Consider the following 13,660-nt stretch of genomic DNA (forward strand, 5'->3'; position numbering starts at 1 on the left):
TTTTGAAGTGATGAAAACTTTCTGGTATTAGATATTGATGATGGTTGTACAACTTCGTGAAAATTTTTCTGGCTGCACTCATGGCATGCAGAAGTTCCCAGGCCAGTGATGGAACCTGTGCTACAGCAGTGACCTGAGCCACAGCATGACAACATCGGATCCTTAACCCACTGAACCACCAGGGAACTCCACGAATATTTTTTTAAAAACTGAACTGTACCCTTTAACATGGTAATTTTATGGTATGTGTATTATATCTCACTTTTTTTTTAAAAAAAGCACACTGAACAAAATGGAAATACAACATATCATAATTTGTTACACAGTTAAATCAGTGCCAAGGGGGAAATTTTCAGCACTAAATGTTTACATTAAAAAAGGAAGTTCCCGGGAGTTCTCCGCTGGCCTAGCGGGTTGAGGCTCTTGCATTCTCACCGCTGTGGCTCTGGTTGCTGCTGTGCGGCGTAGGTTCAATCCCTGGCCCAGGAATTCCCACATACTGCCTGTGTGGCAAAAAAGAAAAAAAAATACAAAAAAAACAAAAAAAGGAAGTTCCCATTGTGGCTCAGCAGGTTAAGGACTGACGTAGTCTCTGTGAGGATGTAGGTTCAATACCTAGCCTCACTCAGTAGGTTAAGGATCTGGTGTTGCTGCAAGCTGCAGTGTAGGTTGCATATGCACCTTAGATCTGGTGTTGCTGTGGCTGTGGCTGTGGCATAGCCAAAGCTGCAGCTCCAATTCAACCCCAGGTCCAGGAACTTCCATAGGTGCAGCCGTAAAAAGAAAAAAAAAAGAAGAAAAGTCTGAAATCAATCACCTAAGCTCCTACCTCGACTGGAAAAAGGAGAGCAAAACAAACCCAAAGAAAGAAGAAGGAAGAAAAAACAAAGATAAAAGCAGTAATCACTGAAATTGGAAACAGAAAGACAACAGGGAAAAATCAATGAAACAAAAAGTGATTATTGGGGTTCCCGCCTTGGCGCAGCAGAAACAAATCCGACTAGGAAACGTGAGGTTGCAGGTTTGATCCCCGGCCTCGCTCAGTGGGTTAAGGATCCAGCATTGTCATGAGTTGTGGTATAGCTTGCAGATGCAACTCGATCTGGCATTGCTATAGCTGTGGTGTAGGCCGGCAGCTGTAGCTCCAATTTGACCCCTAGCCTGGGAACCTCCATATGCTGTGAGTGTGGCCCTAAAAAGCAAAAAAAAAAAAAAAAAAAAAAAAAAAAGGGATTCTTTAAAAAGTTCAATAAAAGTGACAAACCTCCATCAGGATTGACACAGAATAAAAGAAAAGGTACAAATAACCAACGTCGGGAATGAAACAGAGGATATTACTAGAGACTTAGAAGATATCAAAAGAGTAATAAGGAAATACAATGAATAACTCTATACACATAAAGTTGACAACTTAGGTAAAATGGACCAACAATTTGAAAAGCACAAATTATCACAACTCACCCAATATGAAATAGATAAAAAGTTTTTTTGGTCTTTTTAGGGCTGCACCTGTGGCACCCCTAGCTCCCAGGCTAGGGGTTGAACTGGAGCTGCAGCTGCTGCTGCTGGCCTATGCCACAATCACAGCAATGCCAGATCTGAGCCACGTCTGCAACTGACACCACAGCTCATGGCAACATAGATCCTTAACCCACTGAGTGAGGCTAGAATTGAACCCACATCTTCATGGATACTAGTCAGGTTCTTAACCTGCTGAGCTACAATAGGAATTCCTAAAATAGATAATTTGAATAGCCTAATAAAGTTTAAGGAAACTGAATGTTAATTTAAAACTTTCCAAAAAGGAAATCTCCAGATCCATGTGGCTGCAATAGAGAATTCTACTGAACATTTTGAGAAAATTTAACACTAATTCTGAAATCAAGGAATCAAGAAATCAGAAAATCAATAAAAATCTAAATAAATGAACAGGCATGTTCATGGAAGACTCAACATACTAAAGATGTCAACTTCCCCAAGTTCAGACAACTAGGGGGACTTTTTCAAAATACAGTTTCATATCCCATCTAACCTGTGAATTCATAATCCTTGAGGGGGAGTCTAGGCATTTATTGTTTCGGGAAAATAAAACCTACCCCTATCCAGGTCATTTTGATGTACAGCCTACAATGCCACTCCCTCAGTCACTATCTCTAGAGTCATGGGGTTGAGAATCCTGTTTTCTATCTGTTTACCAAGTTGACATCAGTCCTGTATAAAGAAGCACATCAACCTCTTCTGGACTGCCCCATCTGCAACCTCCCCAGGTGACCACACTGCCCCCTGGCCACAACGTGAACTTCCTTGAGGTCCATTTCTGAGTCTTTAGCTGATATGAGAGAGATATCCCTTATAATCACATCAACACATTATAGGAAGGGGTTGATTCTGGTGGTGCCACAAGCTCTCTTCCTCTTCCCACCCCCCTCAAACCCTCCCAGAGGGGCCCAGGGAAGACCTGTAGGAATGAAAAGTGTCTGTCCTTGCTTCACAGAACACTTGTAGCATTTGTCCACCTGGTCCCCAAAGAACATCTCATTCTGGTTAGAGGAGCTGCTCCAGCACTCAAAGAGAGTCAAGTTGGCATTTGTAGGGCGGATGAGATAGAAGATCTTCTCACCCTGAAACAAGAAGAGGTTGAAATGCCAAAAGTATCAAAGGTTTCTTAAAAAGTCCTCCAGCGTTCTCCAGAAGAGTTTCTCTCCCATGCTCCAAGACCATGTAGTATGTTAGAATTCTTTCCCAAACCTGCCCGAGAATCATTTTTACATAGATTTGGAAGGCTTCAAAAGTTCTTTTGCACTTTGCACTTTTAAGCCTCTATAAGACTGACAAAAACAGTGTGGAAAGGGCATTTCAAACAAAATTGTCAACTTAAGACAAATGTACACCAAAGGCTTCTATTTTAGATGCAATGCCAAATGAAAAACGGCCTCTATAGATGAGTAGATCAATACCACTAGCCCTAGGAGAATTTAAGGCCACATTACTAATGAGAAGAAAATTGAATTTGCCTTTAAATGCCATTTATAGAGAGTGTTCCCTCTCACACCTGCAATCAAAGCTAATAAAAGTTTAAAAGTTCAGTAATCGCCCAAGGACTTCTGAAAGATTATATGCTAGGTGATTATCTGTTGGAGGAAAATTTTATTTCCTAATTATGTTTTGCCTGGATAATCACCAGATAGATAATTTGGCAGAAAAGAAAAAAAATCCACTAGCACAAAAATATCCCCAACCCACAGCTTGATTAGTTTAACCAGTATTTCATGATAATAAATTTCAATGTAGAAAAGCAATAACACTAGAAACTATCTACTGTACAACTGGGGAAACTTGAATCAGATCTGCAGATAATAGTATTATATCAATAGTAAGTTCCTGATTTTGATAACTATACTGTGGTTATATAAGTGTTTTTAATACACACTGAATTAATACAAGATAAAGGGACACTAGGTCTGCAGCTACTCTCGGGTTGTTTCAGAAAAAATACATATGTAAAACCATTTTATTATGTTTGCTTCAAGAATATAATGAAACGGTAACATCAGAACCTGAGTGCAGGGCACACGGGAATCTTTCCTATTATTTTTTTTTGCAATTTTTCTACTAAAAATTATTTTAAAATAAAAAAGTTAAATCTAAAATTTGCATAACAGTATTTTCATTCACACACTCCAATTTCTTCATTATAAACCAATGAAAACAACTAGTTCGGGATTCATGATCATTTGGACAAGAGCAATATTCATGTTTTCTGTTCTCTCCTTGGCATTTCTGATAAGAAAGTGAAACAGTATGAACAGTGGTGGAAAACAATAAAACTTACTTAAGTTTGTTTTGCAGGAGTTCCCATCGTGGTTCAGTGGTTAACGAATACGACTAGGAACCATGAGGTTGCGGGTTCAATCCCTGGCCTCACTCAGTGGGTTAAGGATCTGGTGTTGCCATGAGCTGTGGTGTAGGTCGCAGACACAGCTTGGATCCTGTGTTGCTGTGGTTGTGATCTACAGCTCTGATTCGACCCCTAGCCTGGGAACCTCCATATGCCACGGGAGCGGCCATAGAAAAGACAAAAAAAAACAAAAAAAAAAAAAGAAAAGAAATTTGTTTTCCAGTTCTCAAAAATCCTTTATAGTCATGGACAATCAATAAGCTAGTAACAACCACTAAAAGAGAAATTACAGGAAAGCTGATAGAATGGCAGTTATACAACTATTTATACAACTGTCAAAACACATCAAACTACATACTTAAAATAGATGATTTTATGGTATGTAAATTATACTTCAAAAACTTGGGATGGAGGGGAAGTTTCTCACGTTAGCAGGAATTTCTGCAATAAATATGGACATTTCCATACATAGTGTTAGGTGCACAAATTGATTCAGTTAAGATAACAAAGAAAACCTTAGGCATCTGCAGTTATTAAAAAATTTTAAGCATCAAAACTGTAGAGTAGGAGTTCCCGTCGTGGCGCAGTGGTTAACGAATCCGACTAGGAACCATGAGGTTGCGGGTTCGGTCCCTGCCCTTGCTCAGTGGTTTAACGATCCGGCGTTGCCGTGAGCTGTGGTGTAGGTCGCAGATGCGGCTCGGATCCTGCGTTGCTGTGGCTCTGGCGTAGGCCGGTGGCTATGGCTCCGATTCGACCCCTAGCCTGGGAAACCTCCACATGCCGCAGGGGCGGCCCAAGAAATAGCAAAAATACAAAAAAAAAAAAAAAAAAAACTGTAGAGTAGATGGCATATCCACTAAGTACCTAACCCTGATAGAGGAATGTCACCCAAATAGAGTCCGGGAGGCAAGTAGGCCTTAGTAGCTTGTTTTATGCTGTCACCTGGAACAAAGAAGGAAACCCAAGGCCTGGCTGTCTTCAGAAGCCATATCCATTCCTACCTTGAGCACATGGTACCAGACTGAGGTGCCACCAAAGTCAATGTGAAAGTCTGTATAACTATCCCGCACACTCATGAGGCAGTACTTCTGCACATTGGGCCTCTCAAAGATACACTCCTCCGGCCACAAGTTCTCCACCCATGAGAGCTTTCGAACAATCTTGGGTGTTTCCACAAGGTTAGAAAGCCTAGCAAGGAAGGGGTAGAGAGCAGAGAGCAGATGTCAACCAATTGGGAACCGAAGGTTAAATCCTGAATAAAATGACCCCCATCTCAATGAGAATGAGGTAAGATTTAAAAAAAGTTCTCTCCACAGAATCCCCAAGAACACATAGGACACTTATTTTTTATAAGTCTGGTCAGCATCTTCATTCCACTCAGCTCTGGAAGTCCCAGGTCTCAGCTCCACAGCCTTCCCAATCAAAGATGAGCATTTCCTCCACTCAATGCTCAGACTCCCCAAACCTGGGCCCACTCACTTGGCACTTGGTGTATAACAGTATTGTGCTGTTCTCATCTCATAGTGTCTTCTTTATGAGGAACAATTAGAGAAACCTCTCAGGGCTCAATTCCAGGTAAAGAAATGTTTACCTGGGACAGAAGACCTATCCTGGGAGTTAAACAGTGACCATGCTGCAATCTAAAGACCAGAAAAATTTCCAAGAAACCTGTCCTAGGTCTTGAAGGAGATAAAAAACAATTAAAATAGCTACTGCATAATCTATCCAACGCTATAAACTGCAAAGGAGAAATATGATTTAGTTGTTATAATGTGAGCAGCTACCCTAGAAAGTATAAACCAGCTCTGCATCTCAAAGGAAGAAACCACCAGGAGGAAGAGAAAAGAACACTAATATACACTCAATATATCACAAGTCCAAGGCACTTTGTGAGGCTTTTTACTTACCCCTGCCCCTCTTACCTGGTATCAGAGAACTCCAAACTAATGACATTGAGGACTTTCTCCCTCTTTCCACTATAATAATATTTCACAAAATCACCAAGCTTCATCTTGCAGTCAGCCTGGCGAGTCACATCGATCACATCAATCTCTTTGTCAGAACCTGGAGTAGAGAGATGGGTTCTGCACCAAGTGGTCTCAGGGACCAGGGAAGACTCTCATCCCCTAACCCATTCCTAGAATGACCTTACACTTAAAACCTTTCTCACTGTTTTTGGATGCGCATATATAGGAGGTGGGGGTAGGTATTCCTCACACCTTCCTTGTATCTAAATGCCAGGTCCAGACCTGCTGAGGCAATAGAACTGCCTGACACACAGTCTCACTCACAGTACAATCCAGCAACCTGAGACCTGCTTCCTCACTTTTCATCCTACCTCTCAAAAACTCATGTCCAGACCATAACTAGCATGTGAGGGCAAAAGTCAAAGGCTTTCTCATCTCAACAGAGGAGAGAGAGAGGCCATTACAATCCTTGGAATTCCCTAGGTAAAAAATGGGGCTCAGCCTGGGGTTTTGTGGTTGGTCTATTAAGAGGAAAAGAAAGGGAAGACCAGGATTTTGGTTCTAGCTTTGTTGAATGATTTTTGGGCAAAGCATTTCACCTCAGATTCCCAAGATGCAAGGAAATGCAAAAGGGAGACTGGAGAGGAAGAGTCGCAGGTTCTGATGGGAATGAATAATGTCACAGTTAAGAGGGTCTGTGGTGCTTACCAACATAGTGTTCCACATCCCTCACAGTGAATGATGGTGAGGGCAGTGTCATCCCCAATCCATCCTTCTTCAAGACCAGGATGGGCACACTGAAGCTATTCTCTTCCAGGAATTCCACGGTCAGCTGACTTCCAGTGGGCTTCAGAATCACTTCATCTGAGCTGTGGGCCACATGAGAGAAAGCCTGAACCCTAGAAGCCCCGCCACTGAAGGCCTCACTGGATGCCGCCACTCACCCAAGGGGTGGGGCCTTCCTGAAGAAACCTAATGTGGGCTGGCAACCAATGAATGGCATAAACTTCATGTGCCAGGGAAGAAATAACCTATCAAAGGCAAGAAGCCAGGATATCCTATCAATATGGTGCTCTTCTCCAGATGACAAAAGATGAAACCAGTCAACAGCCTTCCCAGGAAGAAAAGACATATCTGACAAGTTTAGCTGATTTACTCTAACCCAGAGCAGCACCATTCCATTTAAACAATGGCAAATAAAGAGAAAGATTTGATTTAAAAAACAACATTTATACAACCACTTCTTTTTTTTTTTTTTTTTTTTTTTTGGTCTTTTTAGGGCCACACTCGTGGCATATGGAGGTTCCCAGGCCAGGGGTCCAATCAGAGCTGTAGCCACCAGCCTACACCACAGCCACAGCAACACAGGATCAGAACTGCGTCTGCAACCTACACCACAGCTCACAGCAATGCCGGATCATTAACCCACTGAGCGAGGCCAGGGATCAAACCCACATCCTCATGGATGCTAGTCGGATTCATTAACTGCTAAGCCACGATGGGAACTCCTACAACCACTTTCTTGACACACAGTTAACTAGAAAATAGGAATTTCTTGTTTTCTTAAAATCACATTGAAAAAAGATGGGCTATTTGACAAGCTGTGTTGGGATAAACATCTGGAAAAATATTAAGATCAATATCTGTCTCTCTCTTTACATAATTCTAGATGGAACAAAGATCAAATTAGGAAAAAATAAAGCCATAGAGTAGTAGAAAAACCATGGGAGAGACAAGGCCCAGTAGTCATTAAAAATAGTAATAAATAAATTTAACTACATAAAAATTAAAATTTTCTGCATGGAAAGCTATTACAAATCAGTAAGAAAGAGGCAGTAACCCAAGAGATAAACTGTCAAACAACATAAGCAAGCAGTTAACAGAGAAAGAAATAAAGATGACTTATACATGTACAAAAACAGACATGCTTCCTTCATAACTAAAGAAAAAACAATGAAGTCTCATTTTTTTAATCTTATTAGAAAGGCAAGAGTTCCTGTTGTGGCTCAGCAGTAACAAACCTGACTACTATCCATAAGGACACAGGTTCAATACCTGGACTTGCTCAGGGGGTTAAGAATCCAGCATTGCTGTGAACTGTGGGGCAGACAGGGCTCAGATCCAGCATTGCTGTTGCTGTGGTGTAGGCCAGCAACTACAGTTCCACTTCAACCCCTAGCCTAGGAATTTCCATATGCCATGGGTGCGGCCCTAAAAGAGACCAAAAAAAAAGAAAGGCAAAAAAGGTTTGATAATAAAGTACTGGCTAGGACATGGGGAAATAAGCACTATCACACCCTGTCTAGTGAGTTTGAAATGGTGTAGCCACATTGGAAGCAATCCAACAATATCTATAAACATTTTGAAAGCCCATACTCTTTGACCTAGCAATTTCACTTTTAGGTAGTAAATCCACACATATACTCACCTGTATATGCAAAAACTTAAGTACAGAGACATTCACTGTAGCATTTTTTTCTAATAGCAAAATACTAGAATTAATTTAAATGTTCATCAATAGAGGATTGGTTAAATAAATTATACATCCACACAATGGAGTACTAAACATCCATGAAAAAGAATGAAGAACATCTGCACGTGCTGTTATGGACTGATCTCTAAGATACATAATTTATATTTTAAAAAGTAAGACAAAGGAGTTTCCATCTGGCTCAGCTGTTGGTGAACCAGACTGGCATCCATGAAGTCTTGGGTTCGATCCCTGGCCTTGCTCAGTAGGTTAAGGATCCGGCGTTGCCAGGGCTGTGGTGTAGGACACAGACGCAGCTTGGATCCTGCGTTGCTGTGGCTGTGGCATAGTCCGGCGGCTTCAGCTCTGATTGGACCCCTAGGCCGGGAACCTCCATATGCCGCAGGCGAGGTCCTAAAAAGACAAAAAAAACAAAAAATTTAAGACATAGAACAATATAGTGTTTCCGTTTGTGTTTCTAATTTTTAAAAAAGGGGGACACACACAGATATGTTTGTATAAGCTAAAACTATTTCTGAAAGAATGCACAAGAAATTGGTTGACTTTAGAGGAGGGATCTGAGGGGTCTGGAGTAGGAAGAAAACTCACTGCCTTTAAATACACAAGTAAAAAAATCTGGCAAATTGAAAAAACGTTTATAATCCTAAATAACACTTCAAATACAGGAAAGCTGAAAATGGTCAAATGAATTTAAAACCAACAAAACAGAGTGCTTTATTAATTTTTCTAACTCATTATTTTTGCTCAAGTAATTTATTTTGAATAAACCCATCTTAATTTTTTGTTTTTGTTTTTGGCTGCACCCACAACATGTGAAAATTCTGGGGCCAGGGATCAAACCTACACCATAGCAGCAACCCAAGCCACGGCAGTGACAATGCCAGATCCCCAACCCACTGAGCCACCAGGAAACTTCCCATCTTACTTTTTTATAGGAAAAAATGTTTTCTTGATTGTAAAATAAATACATGATCACTCAAAATTTTTTTAAATTTTTTTCAGAGTTTCCTTCTCTACAATGAGAGAATTAAACTTTCTGATTTTTAAGACTCCTTCTAGTTATAGCATTCCCTGGGCGCACATAAATATTCTCTCCTGACTGAAGGAAAAACTGCCTCTCTATCTACACTTCTGCAAGTGGACCTTAATGTACTCTGTACATCATATGAAACTCCTAGCAATGTTTCTCAGAAACCGACTATAGCAGAAGACCCCTCCCCAGAGGGAACTCACAGAGCCCTGCAGACACCCCCAAATATTGGAGGCACCTAGTGGGACAGCCAGTGGGAAAGCTTGGAAGAGATGCATCCCAGCTTCCCAAAGTCCTTTCACTCACTAGCACCTTGCAGCAGGGGTCCTCACCTGTCAAAGGTCCTACTCCGAAGCTCTCGAATGAATGTAGGACTTCCGGTCTTTACTGGCTTCCCCTTGTGTGTATCATGGCCTTTTGAAGATACGCGTCGTTTTTTCACTAGGCCAAAAGACAAGAGACTATGAGCCAGGAGACCCATAAGCTTTAGTTGCAAGAGCAAAGGCTCAGCAGAACCTGCTTCTCTTCCAATATAACAACCCCTTGGAGCACCCGGAATCCAGGAGGCCCTTGCGGACTCAGGAAAGTTCCTAGTTAGGACAGGTACTTCCCCTGGGGAATCCCTAAGGAAGGGAGGGAGGTGAAGCTCTACATCTCTGCCCTCTCAGTGGAGCAGCTGTTGGCCTACAAGGCCTACAAGACTTCTGTTATTTCCCAAGGGAGACAAATCTGAAGCACTCAGGCAAAGCCAATCACCCTTCTAGGCTTCCTTTGCTTTGTCTCTCCTCTGGACTGCCTTCCCTTAAAAACCCCAAGAACTACTTACTGATGGAGGGCCCATGTAAGACCTCACAGTTGGGGCAGTGGTAGAGGTCAATGTCAGCAGCCTTCTCCTCTTCGACACCAACACAACTAGAAAAGAGAATATCAGCTGAGGTTTATGGAAATTTTGTTTTTCATAAGGTCTAAAACTGTGCTGTCCAGTACACAATTAAGTAAAATTTTAAAAATTTTAAATGCAGTTCCTTCATCATGCTAGCTACATTTCAAGTGCTCAGTAGCTATGTGTGGCTACCATATTGGGCAGATTATCAAACTTTTTCATCAACACAAAAAGTTCTATTGGACCACACTGGTCTAAAATAATTATGACAGAGCTAAAAATGTACACATAATGAAGCTTCATTAAGACTCAGAATGGGAGTTCCCATCATGGCGCAGTGGTTAACGAATCCGACTAGGAACCATGAGGTTGCGGGTTCGGTCCCTGCCCTTGCTCAGTGGGTTAACGATCTGGCGTTGCCGTGAGCTGTGGTGTAGGTTGCAGACTCGGCTCGGATCCCGCGTTGCTGTGGCTCTGGCATAAGCTGGTGGCTACGGCTCCGATTAGACCCCTAGCCTGGGAAATCTCCATATGCTGAGGGAGCAGCCCAAGAAATAGCAATAAGACAAAAAAAAAAAATAAAGAAAAGAAAAGAAAAAAAGACTCAGAATGGTCAAAGCTGAAAGAGACTCCAGAATACCACTGTCCAATATAAATATAATGTGAGCCAAAAAGGTAATTTTTTAATGTTCTACTAGCCACATTAAAAAGGTAAAAAGATACAGATAAAATTAACTTAATAATTTAATATTTTATTTAACAAATATACCTAAAATATTATTTCAATATATAATCAAAAATTTAAACTTGGGAGTTCCCGTCGTGGCGCAGTGGTTGACGAATTCGACTAGGAACCATGAGGTTGCGGGTTCGGTCCCTGCCCTTGCTCAGTGGGTTAACAATCCGGCGTTGCTGTGAGCTGTGGTGTAGGTTGCAGACGCGGCTCGGATCCTGCGTTGCTGTGGCTCTGGCGTAGGCCGGTGGTTATAGCTCCGATTCAACCCCTAGCCTGGGAACCTCCATATGCCGCAGGAGCGGCCCAAGAAATAGCAACAACAACAACAACAGGAGTTCCCATCAACAAAAAAAAGACAAAAGACAAAAAAAAAAAAATTAAACTTTATTGAGATATTTACTTTATTAAATGAAAAGGAGTAATTTTATAGTCAACAGTGGTTCCCTCCAAATGAAAGACTATGGTAACCATTTTTCTCTTCCTTATCTGTATTTTCTAATTTTCTATGTTACTAATTTCATATTGTAATGTCTGAGAAAGATTTATTTAATTTTGAAAATCTGAGTTTGCATGTATGTGAGCTGGTAATCTCACAAAATTTAAACCCTTCCTCACCAAAGAAGTCATCAACAGACCTCCAAAAAACTTCTGGCTAAGATATAACTCCTAAAATCTTTAGTCAGCCATACACACAGCAAGAAGCATAAAAATGAGGCAGAGCTCCAACTGTTTCAGCAAAACCATGCTCATAAACTGACTTCCTGGGATCAGAACCTCACCACCTTCCTGACTGGTAACAATCTTATGCCTGTAAACCTGTTGCATGTTAATAATCTGGGGACATTTTATTTTATAAAAGGTTTGGTCCATTAAGGATCGGAAATTTTTAAAAACCCAGTACACCCTGATCCTTCACCCCAGGAAGTCTAAGAAGTACTGTGTTAGAACCCTGTCAGGTAGAAGCTGTACATTCTCCCAGGTTCTTGTAACTTAGGGCTGGGCTGAGAGTTGATGTCCCCCTCAATTTCTCATAAAAATTTGAGATGATCTTTCCTCTATCCTTGTGCAAGATCTCCTATTCTCTGAGTAGCACATAATCCAGACATACCTCTTCCCACTCCTCTTCACTATCAGCTACTCATCTCCCCAACATACCCCTTTCACTCACTGAAGAACCTGGTTACAGATTCCTCTCCATCCCAAGTTTTGCCAACCTCCTATATGACATCATTATGGATATAGAGGCCTAACATCCCAGCCTCTTAGCCTATTGAACTTCTCATCTTCAAGGGCTGCTGCCTCCACTCCCATTTAGCTATCACCTCTCATGGCAATCTCTAAGGCTCTGTCAACACTTCTCTACCTCTGAAATATGAACTGCACACATCACTCTCTGACCACAAGTACATCCATCAAGCTTTCATAGATTATGCCTGTCCTTTGCCCGCAAAATACCTTGATCCTACTTTTCACCTGTTTACCTATTGTTGACTTCACCCTTCTTCCCTAGTTTACAGATTCCAGCCTTCTTCACTTCAACCATTCTTTTACAGATACCCTCAGTTCATCTGTCCCACTACCTTTACATCACTCTGACATGTAAATGCTAACCCTGGCTCAATTCAACTATGTAACATTGGACCATGAGACATGGCTAGGGAAAAATCACCCATTGGATTGGTCTCACAATAAATTCACACTGTCCAAAATATCTGAGTCACAGAATAACCAACACAGCATTGAAATAGAAGAACAAAGTTGAGAGACTGATGCTGCCTGACTTAAGACTTACTATAAAGCTATAGTAATCAAGACAGTATGATATTAATGAAAGAATAAACAGATGAATAGAATAGAACCCAGAAACAGATCAACAGAAATAGAGTCAACTGATCTTTGACAAAGGAATAAAGGTAATACAATGGAGCAAAGACAGTTTTTTCAACAAATGGGGCTAGGACAACTGGACATGCAAGCAAATCAAACTAGAAACCCTTTACAAAAAAAGAATTCAAAATGGATCATAAACCTAAATATAAAATGCAAAACTATTAAACTCCTAGAAGACAACATAGGAGAAAATCTAGATAACCTTGGGTTTGGCAATGACATTTTAGATGCAACTCTAAAGGCAAAATCCATGAAAAATGAGAACTGATAAGTGGACTTCATTAAAATTAAAAATCTGCTCTGTTAAAGACTGTCAATAGAATGAAACAAGCCAAAGACTGGGAGTAAATATTCATAAAAGACATATATGATAAAAAAGACTGTTATCCAAAATAGACAAAGAACTCTTAAAACTCAGTAAGAAAATGAACAACCTGGAAGTTCCTGTTATGGCTCAGTGGTAATGAGCCTGACTAGTATACATGAGGACACAGGTTCCATCCCTGGCCTCGTTCACTGGGTTAAAGGATTCTGCATTGCTGTGAGCTGTGGTATAGGTCACAGACGTGGCTCAGATCCCATGTTGCTGTGGCTGTGGCCAGCAGCTGTAGCTCTGATTCGATCCCTAGCCAGGGATCTTCCACATGCAGGTACGGCCCTAAAAAGGGAGGGAGGGTGGAAGGAAGGAAGGAAGGAAATGAACAACCGGATTATAAAAGATCTGGACACGTCACCAAAAAAGATATTAGATGGCAAATAAGC

The 13,660-nt window shown here is 41.1% G+C and overlaps 1 protein-coding gene across 5 annotated transcripts in view; it reads right to left on the minus strand.

The window, feature by feature from the left end:
• PHF8 (PHD finger protein 8) overlaps window positions 1-13,660 on the minus strand; it is a 113,029-nt gene that overhangs the window by 68,061 nt on the left and 31,308 nt on the right. For all 5 annotated transcript variants that reach the window (XM_005673656.3, XM_013986163.2, XM_021080703.1 and 2 more), the window contains 6 exons: window positions 10,216-10,301; window positions 9,722-9,830; window positions 6,577-6,737; window positions 5,824-5,965; window positions 4,903-5,089; window positions 2,459-2,621 (listed from right to left, as the gene is read on the minus strand). In XM_005673656.3, the coding sequence (XP_005673713.2) occupies window positions 2,459-2,621; window positions 4,903-5,089; window positions 5,824-5,965; window positions 6,577-6,737; window positions 9,722-9,830; window positions 10,216-10,301 (848 nt within the window). The remainder of the gene's footprint in view (window positions 1-2,458; window positions 2,622-4,902; window positions 5,090-5,823; window positions 5,966-6,576; window positions 6,738-9,721; window positions 9,831-10,215; window positions 10,302-13,660) is intronic.

This window comes from Sus scrofa, chromosome X, assembly GCF_000003025.6.
Source record: "Sus scrofa isolate TJ Tabasco breed Duroc chromosome X, Sscrofa11.1, whole genome shotgun sequence".
Lineage (NCBI taxonomy): Eukaryota > Metazoa > Chordata > Mammalia > Artiodactyla > Suidae > Sus > Sus scrofa.